Genomic DNA, 18,792 nt, shown 5'->3' with positions numbered 1-18,792 from the left:
TGTTCTTTTTAATAAGCTGCATGACTAAAAGATTGCTTATTAATGTCATAAATATCAAAACAAGATGCAACTTGCAGCAGTTAACAAGCCAGAGGCCTACCTTTAATACGTTACCCAATGCAAGAGAGAGAGAGAGAGAGAGAGAGAGAGAGAGAGAGAGAAAGCACCGAGAATAGCAAAATGCTGTACTCCATTGCAATGCTGGATGTAGTCTATAGATAACCCAAACTTGCCTGGCTAAGTAATGCATACCTTTCACTTTCTTGGAATGATTGCTCTTTTGATGCTCGTCCTCCTCATTAATGGTAAACAGAACAGGTGTATTTGGCCTCACGCCTGGCTTCTTTAGCCGCTCTTGCCGGAGAGCAGCTGCCGAACCTGGCATTATTGCCAGTCCTTTCTCTCCCCCCCCCCCTACAATCTGTCAATTCCAGCTAGCTGCAAAGCAGTTGATCCATTTGTAACAGATCCTGCGAGGGCCCAGCAGAATGCAAACAGCAGAGAGATACCAACGTGCATTTGGCAAATAGGAGCCTACAATTTCTTGTACCTTGACAAAAATAAAAAATAAAAAGGGCTTAATTAAAAGTCCATTGGTTGGAATGCCTCCTCCTCCCCCTCCCCCTCCTTGTCGTCCTCGTCCTCCCTTTGGAGCCTTAACTTGTTCAGTCAGATCCCAGGGCTTCTTTCCTTCCTGATGCAGCACCTTTTCCCTCCTGGTATCTTCTTTCTACTGCTTACTGAAATATTCAGCACACAGCCCAAGAGAAGAAAATACGATATGCCACCATTAACAGTTGCCCTGACAACAGTGACATATCCCAATCAAAAGGAGGTCCGTGAATGTCGTCTCCTCAGCTGCAGGAAAACAGGCTGCCGGAATGTCCTCTCTGTGTGTTCTGTCTCCCAGCGGCAAAGACAACAAGCTGGCCTGAACAACTGAAACCGCCTAGCAGGCTGAGCTCCCTTCAGAGACTGGCTGGAGGATGGCTGATGCTCTCGCTGCATGGGCTGAAGAAATTGGAAGAAAGGGAAGCCAACAAAAGGAGTCAGGGGGGATTTGATTCCAGCTTCTCCCTCCAATCAGTCCTTAAGGAGCCGTAGCAAAGCAAAGACACACACGGCTGTTTGTTTTCTTTCCTTCGTAAGTTCACAGAGTCACAGACAGCTCACCTTCTGCAGCTCAAACATAACTTCTTCACAGAAGGCAGATGTGAAGGACAGAAAGTGGATGCTCACATTTGAGTATCTCCTTGTTAGAAGGAAGAGCCAGAAAAGCAAAGGATTCACCCTTTGCGTGAAACATTGGCACTTTATCTGGGAAACGTTGGCCAATGCAGCACAAAGGTCCGTGCTGACAACAGCAGCAGCAATGAATGTAGGTAGGTAGGACAAAGTGCCACTGACGTCTCCTGGAAGGTGAGTTGCAATACAAAAAAACCCACCCTTTGCGGTTTATAGTAATATTCCTAAACCTTTAAAAGTTTTTTATTTATTAACTAGCATTTGAAGTTTGGATTTTGTCTGCTTAAAAGTTATAATCTTCATTACCAATTATAAATGAAAATGTTAAAAAAGCAATAATAAAACATTACTGTAAAATAAGTATAATCGAATTAAAAAAAATTAAGCAGCAAAAAGTATTTGAATTGAGCTTGACTTCTTGTGATTTCATAGGCATCTAGTTTTACTGGCAATATTTTTATTCTTTTTCAAAATGGGAGAAAGACCATTCAAATAATTACTTGAACAAAAAAGACTTAAGTATTCCATAATGTATCCATAATAAACACACGAGGCTCTAGTTCTCACTGAGCATTCTTTGGGGAAGGATGGGCTCCACAAAACAGATTTTTTTACACCAATAAACCATCCAGGGCTTGGCATGAATTGACAACTAGCCAAATTATTTATGATTATGAACTGTAAGAATAAAAATACACTCATTTTTTTTTAAAAAATTAAAGAAATTGGGTGCCATGACCAGTATTAAAACCCAAAGACTACCTTGATGTCTGCTGCCAGTTTTCATTTAATATGGTGAAAGAGAATTCGCTTTAGAAATTCTTTCAATGGGAGAAGAGATTTTGGTTAGTTTTCATGGATAGAATGTGGTGATGTTGCATGTAATTACAAGATGACCAAGGATGATACATGGATGTCCTTCAAAGCAGGGGTCTCCAACCTTGGCAACAAGCTGGCTGAGGAATTCTGGGAGTTGAAGTCCACAAGTCTTAAAGTTGCCAAGGTTGGGGACCTCTTGCTAATGGCTGTATTAGGAATGTACAGTTATCTGGATATAAAACAGAAAGGACACTTGTTCTGGGCTCAGACAGTAGTCAGAAAAATACATCTGAGTGAAGGACATGCTGATAGGGTGCAACAGAGTTGTCATATCAAATCACCATCTCCACATTCAGTCAAATGTGTATTTTTCTGGGACCATGCCACTACTGTACTGTGGCTTCTTTAAGGAGATACCAACAGGTACAGGGACTATGTTTATTCTTCCACCAAACCCTTTCTGCATGATAAGAGCTGTAGTGGTGCCCTGGTTAGAATGCAGCATTCCAAGCTGATTCTGCTGACTGTCAGCAATTCTATTCTCACTGGCTTAAAATTGACTCAGCCTTCCATTTTTCCAAGGTTGGTAAAATGAGGACCCAGATTGTTGGAGGCAATATGCTAATTCTGTAAACGGCTGTAAAACACTATGGAGTGGTAGAGAAGTCTTATTGCTATTGCTATAAAAAAGTCATTTCCTCCGCCCCCCACCCAGTTACTCCTCTGTCCTCTTCCAGTGTGGGGCACTTTAAATATCTATTTGGGAGAAGTGTTACCCGGTTCATCAAATAAGTATACATGGATAACTATGCCATGCAAAAGATTCCTACTGTGTTATCCTAAGTTGTGTTCACATGCAGCACTGATCTGTGATTTGCTGAACTGCAGCATGATGAAAACACAGTTGGACGGATCCAACATCATACTAAGCCAAAAATAACGTTTATTAAATAACCCATGACCAATTGAATAATCATTTCAGAGACATTTCCTTATCTAAATAGAGAAACAGAATGACCAAGGGATAGGAGAAGCAATGAGAGCAGGAGTGATTTCTGACTTCCTGCTAGCTTCCCCACTGACTTTCCTTGTAGGCTGGCAAGGAATGCTAGAAATGATGATCGTGTGATTGCGACCGACTGCGGTGGGTGTGGCAACAGTGAAGTGATACAAGTTTGTCAAATTTTCAATCCCATGGGAGTCGTATATCCCTGATTTTGGATCCATTCTGTAAGTTAGTCCACTTGAGATACATTGACTGGAAAATTGTTGCCCGATTTAATTGACCACTTTTTCTTCTTTTTTTTTGTACACTATTTTTCTATTTTATTCTCTATGCTAAAATAATAAATAAATATAAAAGTGAAAAATTGTTGCCTTATGATGTAAAGGTTCAATTGAAGGTTACAAACAATCAAACAGACCAGAGCATTTTAGCTACTAAAATTTTAGCTACAGTATATATTTTAGATATCTAATAGCACTTTGGTGCTTTCTGAAGAGGCTGTGATTAGTCAAAAGTTAAAGGAAGCTAAAATAGTATATTAACCCTTTCAATTTTTGGCTGATATGGAATGTCCAAGGTTTAAAAAAGAACTACAAAAATAACTTTTGAGCTACTCCTAGGAAGCAAAGCAATTCACATTTGTACTTTTAATAAAAGAAAATGCAAGGGCTCCTTGCTAAGTAAAGGGAATTATTTACTTTGAATTGACTATATGGACAGAGGTACAGCCAGTTGGGTGACTTTGGGACAGTTATTCTCTCTCTCAGCCCAACTTACCTCACAAGGTGTTTGTTGAGGTGAAAATAGGAGGAGAAAGACGTGTCAGATGTGTTTGCCTCCTTGAGTTCTTTCTAAAGCAAGGTAGGCAGGCAGGCAGGCAGACAGGCTAATCTATCTTCTCCGCTGTGGCAGCCTAACAAAACAACTTTGTTTCCATATCCAGTGCTAAAATATTTGCAATAATTTTATCACCAAACAAGCAAAATGCTTCTCAGTACATCAGGAACATTTCTATTTTACAACCTATGCAATTGAAAAAAAAAACTTTCTAAAGTGTACAGGGTAGAATTTCAAAGTGATGGCAATTGAAGATCAAAAAAAAGAAAAAATGATTTGACAATGAAATTTTAATTCAGGCTCAGTTGATAAAATGTTTTTATGTTTCTTAAATTCATATTTTAAGATTCTTGAATCGTCTTGTACAAGACTGTTTTGGAGGAGATGCTTGGTCATTTTAAGTTACATGTGTAAACTGGGTAAGAAAGATGTAACAGCATTCTGAATAATCAGCATTTAACGTATGTCACCTATATATGACATACAGTAACTTCTTTCTGGTCTGCTTGAAATACATGATGGTTAGAATAACTATGAAAGGAATCCGAGTGCAGGCAATGCAGAAAAAGAGGTAGAAGCAAATTGATTCAAAACCAATGTTTCCATAGTAAATACTCCCTCACGGAGTACCTGGAAATTACAAATTTACTCTCCCTTCTCCTACCAAACTCACTCCAGCAAGCATGCAATAACCAAAAATACTATGACAGATGGGATGACAAAATCCAAAGGGATTAGGCCGCTAGATCAAGAAATATTCATAGAATCCAAATGGCTTAAATCTCAAAAATAGAAGTGGCTATCCATATGCAAAGTCACAAACAACAAAGCTAGCTTTGCTTCATGTCCATTAAGTTCCAAACTTCTAGGAATTCTGGAAAGAATTCACATTTGCCCAAAGATATCCACAAATCTGGATATCTGTCTGTCTGTCTGTCTGTCTGTCTCTCTCTCTCTCTCTCCATCCATCCGCCCACCCGCCCGCCCGCCCGCCCACCCATCTGTCCGTCTCTCTCTCTCTCTCTCCATCCATCCATCCACCCGTCTGTCTGTCTGTCTGCCTGCCTATCTATCTATCTATCTATCTATCTATCTATCTATCTATCTATCTATCTATCTATCTATCTTTCTATCATCTATCTCTCTCTCTCTCCATCCATCCATCCGCCTGCCCGCTCACCCGTCTGTCCGTCCGTCTCTCTCTCTCTCTCTCTCTCTCCATCCATCCATCCATCCACCCACCCGTCTGTCTGTCTATCTATCTGTCTGTCTGTCTGTCTGTCTGTCATCTATCTCTAATAAACAGAGGGTGGTTTGGGGTGGTTAGGAAGGAACGGCCACACATCTTAATATTGTTCCTAAAAGGACAGGACTGTTCACATAAGGAACTGTGAAAGGAGGCTCAAGAGGAAGCAGATAGTGCAGAACCCTTTAGAAAGACCATGCACACATGGGGGAACATTCCTCCTGTGGTTCTGCATAGCAAGCTTCATTTCCCCCCCCCCCCCCGTCCTTTCTTTCCCCTCTTCCCAAAACTTTCCAAGTACTTTTATGTAGATGCAGGTTAAATCAGAGAATTTTGCTGTATTTTAGCTTCTCCGCCTTCTCGTATCACTGGCTGCTGGGAATCACAGTTCAGCAATTTCTAGAGGGTTGCAGATTACTCACATCTGCATTATTTATTAATCAAATTTATATCCCACCACAGTTAGAAAACCCTCAGCAGCTCAAAAAGTAAAAAAATACAATAAAATATAAAGACATAAAGACAAAGCAAAAGGCAGCTTGGTCTAGTGGTTTAAGGCACCAGGAGTTAGAAACCAGGAGACTGTGAATTCTAGTTCTGCCTTAGACACGAAAGTCCACTGGGTAACTTTGGGCCAGTCACTCTTTCATGATATCAGTCTCAGCCAACAAGCTAGTTGGTCAATTCCTATTGCAACCAATGGATCAACGCTCAGTTAATTCCAAAAAAAGCAAACCTAGCAGTAGAGGGGAAAAATACTAGCAAGAAAAATGATATATAGAAATACAGAGATAAATCAAATAAAACCCAAATGTAACATATGGCCTCAGGCTTCCAAAGCCCTTTGGAAAAGCTTTGTCTTCATCTTTTTCATACACACATACAGTACATTCCTCCTTCTCCCTCCCTCCCTCCCTCCTTCCCTCCCTCTCTCTCTCTCTCTCTCTCTCTCTCTCTCTCTCTCTCTCTCTCTCTCTCTCACACACACACACACACACACACACACACACAATTAGACTCAGAAACAACATACAGTATATGTTTCTTTCACAATCTGCCCTTGGCCAGAAGAACAGAATTGTGCAATTGCAAACTCTTGCTACGATCAAGATATTAGTGCTGACCCTTGAGGCTTTCTCTTCCATAAATCCTCTTTATATAAAGAAAGGATTGAGATGCATGATCACGTTTCAGTGGCGTTGATGCAGACGGATGGCTTCTCGAAGGCAGAACTGCACCTCTGGAGGATTGAGGCCTGGATTTTGTGTTATTCTTTAATTCCTTGTCTCTTATTAACCTGCTGCATAACATTCAGTAAGTTACCCAAGTTTTTCATTAGCAGCACGGTTAATACTGCTGAGAATGACTATCTTCTTCCTGTGACTTTCTTTCTTGAAGGGAGTTCAGTTTTGTTTGGGTTTTTAATTTCTCTTTTGGTATCTAGCTATTTTGGTTATTTTTCTTTCTATTTATACATTAAAAGCAATAAATGAAGAGCAAATCCTGCAAAAGTTTTGCACGTGGGGGATCAACCCAGGAATTTATAAAGAGATTTTTTTAAAAAAATATTTGGAGGGATACTCTTTTTGGCACTGACTTCAATCATAGCTCCCCAGATTTTCCCATTCTTTTTTGGCAGTGGGTAGGAATAAAATGATAACATGAAATATTGAGGCATCCTAAATCATGCGGTAGGAACATACGTATTTAAGTGTATTAATTGGAAGAAGGAAGAAAAAGACAAGCATAACAGCATATAACTGAACAGCTGCTCCAGGGTTTAAGCCTTCATTCTGAAGGTACTCTTTTAAAAGTAGCATGATCTGAAATTATCACAAACAAGCCCAAAGACTTTCTTTAGATAACAGAGATTCCTTTTAAAATAGAACATAGCTATAACCCATTATTCTGTACTATATTCAAGATTGTGGCCTTGAATTAAAAGGAAAAAAATATTGTCAGATTTTTTTTTGTAGATATATATATATATGCAATTACATTGTTGCTATATTCTTTTTAGAACTAAGCCTTAAGATAACAATTATCGAAACAGACAAAATAGATACCAAACTTCATTAAGGTAGGAGACTTCTGCTCTACCCTGATTGAACCTTCTAATAGCAAGTTGTTAAACAATTGTTTATGCATTACCCCATACTAATTTTATTTTTCAATATGACTTGCAATAAAAGACAGTTCCACACCTTTCTCAACATGGTGCCCATCCGACAAGTTGAATTTTAGTTCCCCGATTGCCTAAAATGAGTCTACCTGTCTTCTAGAGCCAAGATGCCAAAACTTTTTCTCTATGCACGCACACTTAGACAAACACACACAGAAAGCGTGAGAGCGCTGGGCAATTTTTGGAGTATGGCATGGCCCCAGCCAATAATGGCATGCTTGGTATGGCCTTCAAGAATGGAATTTCTGCTTCTTGCTCTAAAGTGTTGAAAATAAAATAATCTACTGTTAAGATAAAACTATAGCTAAAACCAGACCCATTTCAGTAGCCCACAAAGAAGAATGGCTTGTATAATTTACAGGAATAGCTTTCTTTTTCATCTAGTTGATATTATCTGGAAGCTGAAAAGTATAGTCAGGCCTGCAGAGTAGTTGGGTAAAATACGAAAGGAAATACTAGAGTTGTGGGCTACAGTAAGAAGTTAAACAAACATTTCAAAAGCAAATAATTTCCACACTGTCAAAAAAAAAAAAAACCAGTATGGATGCATTCATTTCCAGGATTTACCTTCTACTTTTATTTCTTCCTGTTCTAATAGACTTTTGTTTGCCAGTAGCTCCATCTTGTGGCTCTGTCAGTGTCTATTGTAATAGGGTAATATTGTGTCAACACCCAAAGACAATGACTGAAATGAAAATCAGACACTGCAATGGTCATAAATATGAAGGAGTTGCCAGGCATCTGAATTTTGATCATATGATTATCGGGATGCTGCAAAAATCCTAACTGTGAAAAATGATGATAAATCACCTTTTTGCAGTGCTGTTGTAATTCTGAACAGTCACTAAATGAACTGTTGTTAGGCTGAAAAGACTACCTGTGCATGCATATGTGTATGTGAGTGCAGGGTGGCTGGGAAAAGAAGGTGCAGGATATGAGCGTGCAAGCGGAGACGCCAGGAAAAGAGGTTGCTGGTGGGTGCGTGGCTGTGTGAAGGCAAGGAGGCAAGGGAAAGAGGGTAAAGCAAAGGGGTGGGGAGGGTGCTGTATGTGTGAACAAAGAAAGGCAGAGGGGGAGACCTGCCCAAGCAACTTGTGACTTTTCTGCTGGCCTCTCTATTGACTTTGCTTGTGGGAAGCTGGTAGAGAAAGTCAACAATGCCAATCACACGACTGGAAGATGCTTGCAAACATATTCAAGTGCGAATTGACTGCCAAGTGCCCAAATTTTGTTCACATGACTCCAGGGACATTGGAACGGGTGGAACTTCCAGGACCTTTGTTTAGTTCAAATGGAAATTCAAACAGTTTGTTGAATGAATAGTCGCAACTCAAGGACAACCTGTAATGTTCATTCATTATTTCTTCACATTATTTATAAAAAAAACAACCCTAGAACTGTTACAAAACATTACGAAAGTGCTCTAGGAACTGGAGAGGTGTTTGTGACATCAGTGTATCAATAACATGAATTTCCCCCCTCTAGCTCAAACACATAACATCACAGCAAAAGCACAATTCTTAAGATAAAAACTGCAAATCAGACTGTTGTGGAAACTACTGCATAATTTAGGAGTCCGTATCTAACCTACTTTGGTGCCCACCAGCTTCCTCACTGCACCTGACTTGACACAGTATATAATAATATGCAAGTAAAGCAAAATACCAGCCCTCAGCATCGTTTTTATTTCCAAGAAATGTCTTTGGCCTCAAAATAGGCCTTATTACATTTCTTTGAAAATAAAATGAATAAATTATTAGAGCCCAGTCCTGGATAAGGAAGTGTGCCCCGAAAACAAACAAACAAAGAAGCAAAAGTAAACAAGAATAGCACCAAAAAGCCTAGAAAAGTAAGGGCTTGAGAGAGTAACAGGCAGCTTTTGGGAAAATCATTGTTTTTTAATTCATAGTCATATCCTCTAGTCAAGATCAAGATTACAGCTATTTTGAAAGGCACTCACAGCATGTGTCAAGGTTCCGACTGATGAACCCAACCAAGTAAACATCTTCAAGTCTTTCCAAACTCTTAATGTAAAACTTTATTGAATACGTCATTTTGGCACCCATGCAAGCAAAAGTAGCTCTGGCAAAACCCCACCCAATCCCATATAGTAAAAGTATAGAACTTTCCCTCTCCTTCTTGGTCAGGTCACGTTGCCCAGTTAGGTGGGATAATATTGTTATGAGAAAGTGTCTCTGGGTCTGTCTAGACACCTGGCAAACTGTCCTTGGTTCTCATGGTCTGCTTTCTTGATTTTCTGAAGTCTGCATTACAATCCCTCCCTCCCCCCAAGTTTGTTGGCAAGCTGAGAAGCAATAATCATCAGATCAGTAAAAATATGCTTTGAACTTGACAGCATGCTTCAAAATTCCAAATGCTTTCTACCAGGTTTAGCAAAATCCCTCTGACTTTCGCTTTCTTAGTTGGAATGTTCTCTTCCCCCTTTAGAATAGGTACCAGCATTCTCTGGATGAAGACTAGGTAACATGGTTCTTTTTACTTTTTCTCAAAATGTTCCATTAACAAAAGACACACACACACATATATATAAGCTGGGATCAAGAGAAGCTTAATCAAATCAAAAACAAAATATAAACTGCTTTTACTACAGAATTACAAAGAAACGGATTTTACTAGTCTGCATATCGTTATAAGAATTTAAATGTATTAGCGACTATGTAATGGCAGGCATGAAATTAAATCAAAGCAGAACCACGCGTTAAGATGCAATTTTTACTGTCATCAAAATAAAGTGTTTTGAAAGCAACTTGCTGCTCAACATAAACATTAAAATTTCCTATAACTTTTTGGCTTCTGCTTGAAGGCGTCCAGCAAAGAGATACCAACCACATTCTAGATAATTAAGACCACTGTCAACCCAATTTCCCAACATTTCATCTACCTTAAGTCTTCAAGTTTCTTTTCTACTGTTTTCTGCAGTATTGCTAATACTAGTTTATCAACATTTTTGAAAGACAAAAGAAGAAGAAATGGGAATAGGTAATATTCTCCTTCCCCATTTGTGGGAATGTCCACTAGTGGAAACTTGTTAAAATGTTCCCATGAACAAAAGTTCTTGATGCTCTCTGTTATGGTAGGTTGCCCTGACAATGTTGGTGAGGGTGTTGTTTTCTCCTTTGTAGTTCCTGGATTAGACTGTTATTTTCTGCCTGACTGTTTGTCTGAGTTAGCAGTTTCTTGATTAGGGCATTGTTTTGCTGCTTGTTGGGCTGCTGTTAATCCTGAAGCTAATTCCTGTTTATCTATGTGTTGATTATGGAGAAGTATTCTGGTCTTTTTGTTTCTTTTTCAGCTTTTTTTTAATTGTCTCTTTTGAATGGTGTGTTCATATTGTTTATCTCTGAGTTGATGGTTGATTTGTCTGAGTGCCAGGTTTCCAGAAATGTCTGACATTTTGGGATTTAACTTGAACTAGGATGCTTCACAGTTTGGTAAATGAATTTTAATTGTGTCCACTGACACACTTCTGATGCATTCTACTACTCTTCTGTTTATCTTTCTTATATAGTGGCTGTAACAGTCACTTTATGTTGTAGATGACTCCAATTTTTATTTCCTGGGATACTGGGTCTTTTGGTTTACTTAAGATACTTTGGAGAGGTTTAATTGGTTTGTATGCTATGCTGTGCGGTTATAATAGTCTGTTGGTTGTTTCTGAGATGTTTTTGATGTACGGCAGTGTTATCTTTTCATAGTTTGTGTTGGTTTTGCTGTAGTAGGTTGAGTGATCAGGCACCGTTTGATAAAGTTGCATGGATATCCATTTTGCTGGAATATGTTGTATATTTTATTTCGCTGGTGTTCTGAGTTGCTGCAATACATTTGTGCTCAAGAATAATGTTCTTACCCAGCTCCTCTTGTGGGAGGTTGAATTGTTATTTTGGTCCTGGAACACTTGGTTAATATGGTTCATTTTTGAATAGAATATCTTTCTAATTTCTCATCATTTCTTCTGCTGATGAGGATATCCAGGAAGAATGGTGTGTTATTATTCTTTCCGTGTGAATTTTTTTCCTTTGAAGATGTTGATTGTTTCATGTGTCTTCTCTAGCAGTTCCTGTTTTATTATGACAAAGGTGTGGTCTACATACCAGATCCATACTTTGAGTTGTATACATGGGAGTGGTATAGGTTTTTTTTTTTAATTCTGCTATGAATCCTGAGAGTGGTGATCCTATAGGTGTTCATCTGATTTGGTGGTGTATTTGTATATCAAATTGAAAATAGGTAGGAAAGCAAAAACTGATGAGGTCCATGATTATGGATATTTAGATCTTAGTGTATTTGTTTAAATCGGGTGAGTTGTTAAGTACTGCTGCCATGAGTTCTTTTACTAATTTTGGGTTTTAGATATAGAAAGTGCTGTGACATTGAATGAACCCACCATCTTTTTCTATTATTAGATCTTTGATTTTCTGGAGGCACTGTGCTTGAGAACTGATAGAATATTTGCTCTCTTTGTACAATGTCCAAGATTTTTTTTTCTAAATTCTTTCACTATGTTGCACATTGGGGTCACTGGTAGCAATACAATTGGATAAAGAGGTATGCCAGGCTTGTGTATTTTGGGGTGTCATAGAGTGGGGAATGGATCCACTGCTTTTCACCTACCGCTGTCCTCCTTTTGTGATTTGATCTTTCTCGGTTAGATTGTTAAGAGTTCTCTTTATCAAACTGCCTGGTTTGTGTATTGTATCAGGTGTTTCCTGAGATGTAGGTTTCTATGTCTTGCAGTAACAATTTGGCGTTTTTTATGCATTGTGATCTGTCCGTAATAAATATGGTTCAGCTTTTGCCTTTTGGAATGATGATGATGATATTTTGATCTTTCTTTAGGTTTTTGAGAGCTGATATGTTATCTGCTTTGAGTTGGTTCTGATTTTGTGTTCTTCTGCTCTGAGGTGTGATGTCTACCTCATGTTTCCTTGGGTCTCTGTGCCAAGCCTTATAGTTTTAAATGCTACTTCTAAGGCTGCTCAGAATTCTAACTGATTAACATCATCTATGTTATAGTTGAGGCTTTTCTGTAGGATATTGTATTCTGCAGTGGATAGTGGATGGCTGGACATGCTGACAACCCATTCATATTCAGGTAGCCTTCCAGGGCTTAGCTTCTTAGTATTCCCAGATTCCCAGCCACTGTGTTTTACATAGCAAAGTACTGCTAGAGTCTTCAGTTCTTACAAAGCCCAGTGATGCAGATGAACATTAATTTTGAAAAGGATAACCAGGGCTGAGAAGTTAGCTATTCTAGATACACATTTAACTGAATTCAATTTGGATGGATCAAATATGTTCATACACAGCTTAAATTATTTCGAATCCCAAAACTTAAATGCTTGAAGAAATGCCTCCCCTGATACTGGCTTTCAGATCCATCTGCTTCTGAAGGCAGGCATAGAAAACTCAGGAAAACAAGCTATTTATCAGCTTAATGCTATGCACTGTTAGGAATCACAGGGAATTTAACTCTGCATAACAACAGATTATTAATGCACACTTGTAACTGGCAGAATTAACCTCTGATTCTTTTCACATTAATAATTTTGGAAAGGAAGGAAGTGTGAATTTTATCTTGATGCCCTAGTTTCATTTATTTTATTTTATTTTATTTTTAAAATTTATAAGCCACCCCACTCCCGGAGGACTCTGGGCGGCTAACAATAAAAACACCATAAAACATAACAAAACAAACAGTACAAGAACAGTCATCCAGGGGTCAGATTTTATAAACCCCAGGCCTGCCGGAAAAGCCAGGTCTTAAGCAGCTTACGGAAAACCAACAGGGTGGGAGCGGTCCTAATCTCCGGGGGGAGCTGGTTCCAAGACGTGGGCGCCATCACAGAGAAAGCCCTCCTCCGCGGCCCCGCCAAATGGCACTGCTTGGCCGATGGGACCTGAAGGAGGCCCAGCCTGTGGGATCTAACCGGACGAAGGGAACTATGAGGTAGTAGGCGGTCTCGCAAATAGCCTGGCCCTGAGCCATATAGGGCTTTAAAGGTAATAACCAACACCTTGAATTGGACCCGGAGACCAATAGGCAACCAGTGCAGCTCATGGAGGATAGATGTAACATGGGTGTATCGAGGAGCACCCACTATCACTCGCGCGACTGCATTCTGGACCAACTGTAGTCTCCGAATACTTTTCAAGGGTAGCCCCATGTAGAGCGCATTGCAGTAGTCCAGACGTGAGGTGACAAGGGCATGAGTGACTGTAAGGAGAGCCTCCCGGTCCAGGTAGGGTCGCAACTGGTGCAACAGACGAACTTGTGCAAAGGTCCTCCAAGCCACAGCCGTCAAATGATGTTCCAAATTCAGCTATGGATCAGATTTCTGTTCCTTGGAAGTGCTTACAACATTATTAGACTCTTCCACTATGTAACTTGATTCTTGACCCTCTATACCAGCAACCTCCAACTTTTTGGGCATCAGGGACCAGTTCCACGGAGAGAGGTTTTTCTGTGGACCAGAGGGGGCGTGGTTTCGTGTGCTACCTGCGTCCCATAGATGGGGCTTCACTTGTTTGCACAGCCCAGTTTCTGGCATGCTGTGAACCGGGGGTTGGAGACCCCTGCTCTATACCAAATTTTGAGCAAAAGCCTTTTCTGAAAATCTTTCCTTTATCCCAATCACCAGCCTTTTTACCAAAGCCATATAACATCCCATTGTCTCATGCCATAATAGTCTTTTCACTTTTCTATATCATTCTACTCCTATTTGATCTATCCAAAGTGAGTTGAAATCTCACTGGGCAAGGGATTCATCGCTTCTACATTTTGTACCATATTTATACTAGCAGCATTGTTTGACGCTAAATGAATCACAGTAGTGGGCAAGATTTCTCTGTCTCATTAAAAAAATCTGGCTTGATTACTATATGTAATGAACAACAAAGGCAAATTAATAGTTCTAATTATTTACCTGATTGGGTGAGAAGAGCTTTGTTAGATGTATTGATTTTTATTTAAAAAGTGAGATAATAAAAGCCCAGTATTGCACAATACCAATGAAGAAGAAAAATAACAGCTCTCAAAAGAAACCAGCATGGTTGCATAAAGAACTCTCTGATAAATTGAAAGATAAAAAGGACAAGTATAAAAAGTGGAAAGAGGGGCACATAACTAAGGCAGAATATCAGCAAATAGGCCGAGCCTGCAAAGATGAGTGAGGAAAGCTAAGGCTCAAAATGAACTAAGGCTTGTGACAAAACTCAAAAATAACAAAAAAAGCTCTTTCAACATGTAAAAAACAAAAAAGTCAAGGAAACGATTGGTCCATTAGTGGGAGAAAGTGGCAAAAAGGTGATGAGCAACAGAGAGAAAGGACTTAAATTGTTTTTTGCATCCCTCTTTACACAAGGGAAAAAACAGTCCAATCTATCAAAAACAGTACCGTAAAAACAGATTAGAAGCACGTTAAAATAGGCAAGAAAATGGTAAGTGAGCACCTGTCCACCCTAGACAAGTTCAAATCACCAGGACCAGATGGATTACACCCCAATGTTCTAAAGGAACTGGCAGATGTGATCTCAAAACCACTGAACTATATCTTTCAAAGATCCTGGAGCACTGAGGAACTACCAGAATATTGGAAAAGAGCTGATGTACAGACCTATCAACCTGTATGAACACGATCAGATAAACCAGCCAACACCTAGAGCCAAAGTCATAACCAAAAGCCAACGTGAGTTTTTCAAAAACAGATCATGCCAGACAAATCTTATTGCATTCTTTGACAAGATGACAAAATTAATGGACCAGAGGAATGCTGTGGATATAATTTACTTGGACTTCAGTAAGGCATTTGATAAAGTAGACCACAACTTATAACTTGATAAGATAGAAAAATGTGGGTTAGACAGTATCACCACCAGATGGATTCATAGCTGGCTGACCAACTGCACTCATGGGCGGAAGTATGCAGTGGGGTACCCCAAGGCTCTGTTTTAGGCCCAGTACTTTTCAACATCTTCATCAACGATTTGGATGATGGGATAGACGGGGAACTCAATCAAATTTGCAGATGACATTAAGCTGGCAGGAATAGCCAACACTCCAGAAGATTGGCTTAAATACAGAAGGATCTTGACAGACTTGAACATTGAGTGCTATCTAACAATGGCGAAAAAAATAAGATTCTACATTTAGGCAAGAAAAACCAAATGTACAGGTATAGTATAGGGGGCACCTTGCTCAATAGTGGTAACTGTGAGAGGGACCTCAAAGTCCTAGTGAGCAATCATTTAAATATGACCCAGCAGTGTGCTGCAGCTGCCAAAAAAGCCAACACAGTGCTAGGCTGCATTAACAGACGGATAGAATCAAGATCACATGAAGTGTTAATACCACTTTACAATGCCTTGGTAAGGCCACACTTGGAATACTGCTTCCAGTTTTGGTCACCATGATGTAAAAAAGATGTTGAGACTCTAGAAAGAATACACAGAAGAGCAACAAAGATGATCAGGGGACTGGATGCTAAAACATATAAAGAATGGTTGCTGGAATTGGGTATGTCTAGTAGTTTAATAAAGAGAAGGATAGGGGTGACATGATAGTAGTGTTCTAATATCTCAGGGGTTGCCACAAAGAAGAGAGAGTCAAGCTATTCTCCAAAGCACCTGAGAGCAGGACAAGAAGCAACGGATGGAAACTAACCAAAGAGAGAAGCAACCTAGAACTAAGGAGAAATTTTCTGACAGAACAATTGATCAATCTAACAACCTGCGTCCAGAAGTTGTGAATGCTCCAACACTGGAAGTTTTTAAGAAGAGATTGGACAACTATTTGTCTGAAATGGTATAGGGTTTCCTGCCTGAGCAGGGAGTTGGACTAGAAGACCTCCAAGGTCCCTTCCAACTCATTCTATTCTGTTCTGTTCTGTTCCGTTCTGTTCTATTCCCTTCCCACTCCTAAACATTCTTATTCAAAACTTTATTTTCAGCCTTTCTGGAAATTGTTTCAAGGAAACTACTGTGTTTTATTTAATGATAATACAATTTCTGTATGCCAAAATTAAAAATCCTCCCATAGTATGGAACAATGCACAAACGAAATAGTGAAGGCAAGACAAGGCTTACTTCAATATTTGATTTCACCAATATAATTATGGCATGAATAAGAGTAAACACGGAAATACAAAGATGTCCCAACCATATGTAATGCTAGTCACACTTAAAATGAGAACACAGTGAACATGGAATTGGCTATTTCTGTTCTGAAAGCTAGTACAAATTAAAATGTCCAATCATTAATCATACACAGTATGCACAGCTTTGATAACTGTATTTTTGGGTACAAGTCCAAATTTATTGCTATGAGTCATTCCAAGCAAGTTATCCATGCATATATTTCCATACACACTATTTGAATGCAAAACACATATCCCCATACCCGCCTTTTAGCAGAAAGCTTTCAAATCTGATTAACCACACTCTGTAGAAACTGCTGTGCTAAAATCTTATTCTCTCCAAGGACTACCAACCAAGTTAAAACAAGCCTTGCAAGAAAAATGAGCAAAAAATTCTAGTGCTGATGACATAAACTAGTGCTGTATAAATATTTTAAAAACTAAATGCAACGGTACAAAAAGCAAAAGGTGTTGTGAATCACTCTTGAACCATAAATCTATGGGTGAGGTCTGACACAAGGCAATCTGATTGGGTTTTATATTCAAAATTAAAAATCTGAACCTTTGTGTCAGTAAAAATATCGGTGACACCCAGTTCATTAATTTAAATGAAAACTATTTCTAGTCTATTCTTACATTTCTCGAGAGTATCTATTCAAATTCATTGCGGAGCCTACAAGAAAGATATGAGGGAGCAAATGAATATGTAGTCTTCAGCAGGTTCACTAAGAAGTTATTTCTCACAGTTAAGGCTGTTTGTACTAGAATGTCTGAATGCTGCCAGAATAAATAAGACAAGAAGAAAAATAAACGGAGTAAATAGGTTTACAAGTATAGCTTCCATATCTGGGCTGCAAAAACACAGACACTAGAAGGCAGCAAAGAATACAAAAGGTGCTAATCTGAATGTTTGTACCCCAGATATGGAGGTCCTGTCTATCTCAAAATGAGAGCCAAGGCCAGTTGTGAACAGCCAGGTGTGGAGTTGTGACATTTTCTGTGATAAAGATGGTTCCTATGGGAAGAATTATAAAGCTGATTTGCTCATATGGGGAAATTAATCACATGTGACCATAAGGATGAACCAATCTGATGGCCACAATTCCTTTCAAAAGATCGGGTGATGACATTGAAATATAAATTGCACCAGGGAGACATTAGGCTTTATTATCCATGCCAACTCATCTTGTACGTTACAACATGGCAGGGTAAAGCCACTGCTCCACCTACAGGACTGAGTCACAAGGATATTATACCATATTCCTTTTAAAGAACTATGGCCAATTCAATGCAAATGACAGGTGTCTGCTCTCCTGATTACATTCCTCCTACAAAGCTGTATACCAGCCTGAGTTTTGAGCAGAGATGGCAAATTTCAGGAGGAACAGCTCTGCCTTTTCTAAATTGTTTGCACAATTTTTCAAGAATCAATAACAGGGAATATACTGCATTAAGATTCCACTCTTTTAAGATTCCACTGAAATAAAGATTCGACTAAATAAATATGGGGATCTGATCCAACACCTCAGAGCAAAACAGCAAACAGAAGGAATTCACACTGGATTTGACACTTCCTCTGTAGGCCTTCCTTTAACAAGCACAACACAAGATAGTACAGAAATGTTTTCCGATAGATTTAAGTTCCCCGTCCAGGCATCTCAGTAATTATTATTCAGTAGGTAATAATGCCTACTGAATTAATTCATAAAGGCACAGATAAACGAGGCAGCAGACGGAACCTGCTATAAAACCCTTATTCCAGGACTTCTGTCACACAAGCCATTAATTCAGGATCCAATCCGGGTCGGTCGGATCTTGCAACATTATCCTAGGACACGTATATTCGCCTTCATTCGTGAAGCCATTCATCCCTTTGAACATTCACACTTTCATTTAGTCTGGTGATTTTTTTTTTTTTTATTCCCGATCATGACAGCTGAAGCATCGCCGTTCGAGTTAACAATAAAGTTACAAAGCAGTCGCAAACGCGAATCCTCATCGCCCCCATTCACGGGAGGTCCAGTTCTCCCATTCTCAAAACTTACTCCCGCCGCCGAAAGCTCTCGCCCTACATACATACAGCTAACACAACAAGGCGCCGCCGTTCTCCCTGCTGAATGACTCGCGCGCCACCAGCTCGGAGCGCACCTGGTGTTTACAGTATCTGCGCCCTCCGCCTGCTGCATAACATCCGGATACCGTCCCGGACAAACCGGTCTCCGGGAAAGGGAAGGGAGAGAGAGGGGGGGGGGCTCCAGGTGCGCCTCTTCCAGGGGGCCCTGTTCGGAAAGGGGAGAGAGCGCGG

The 18,792-nt window shown here is 39.6% G+C and overlaps 1 protein-coding gene across 8 annotated transcripts in view; it reads right to left on the bottom strand.

Annotated features, from left to right (window-relative positions):
• Window positions 1-18,792, bottom strand: part of MAP7 (microtubule associated protein 7) — a 103,765-nt gene that overhangs the window by 84,809 nt on the left and 164 nt on the right. For 2 of the 8 annotated variants that reach the window (XM_039323195.1, XM_039323248.1), the window contains exon 1: window positions 253-1,421. The exons of 1 other annotated variant lie outside the window; for it this stretch is intronic. In XM_039323195.1, coding sequence (XP_039179129.1) covers window positions 253-385 — 133 coding nt within the window. In that variant the 5' untranslated portion in view covers window positions 386-1,421. Of the gene's footprint in view, window positions 1-252; window positions 1,435-18,567; window positions 18,689-18,792 lie in introns of those variants that run through there. 5 more of the 8 variants (XM_039323204.1, XM_039323186.1, XM_039323176.1 and 2 more) reach the window with 5 other exon arrangements.

This window comes from Crotalus tigris, unplaced genomic scaffold (genome assembly GCF_016545835.1).
Source record: "Crotalus tigris isolate CLP2741 ecotype Arizona unplaced genomic scaffold, ASM1654583v1 scf7180000017611.44802233496:7321179, whole genome shotgun sequence".
Lineage (NCBI taxonomy): Eukaryota > Metazoa > Chordata > Lepidosauria > Squamata > Viperidae > Crotalus > Crotalus tigris.
This window is presented reverse-complemented; position numbering and strand designations above follow the sequence as displayed.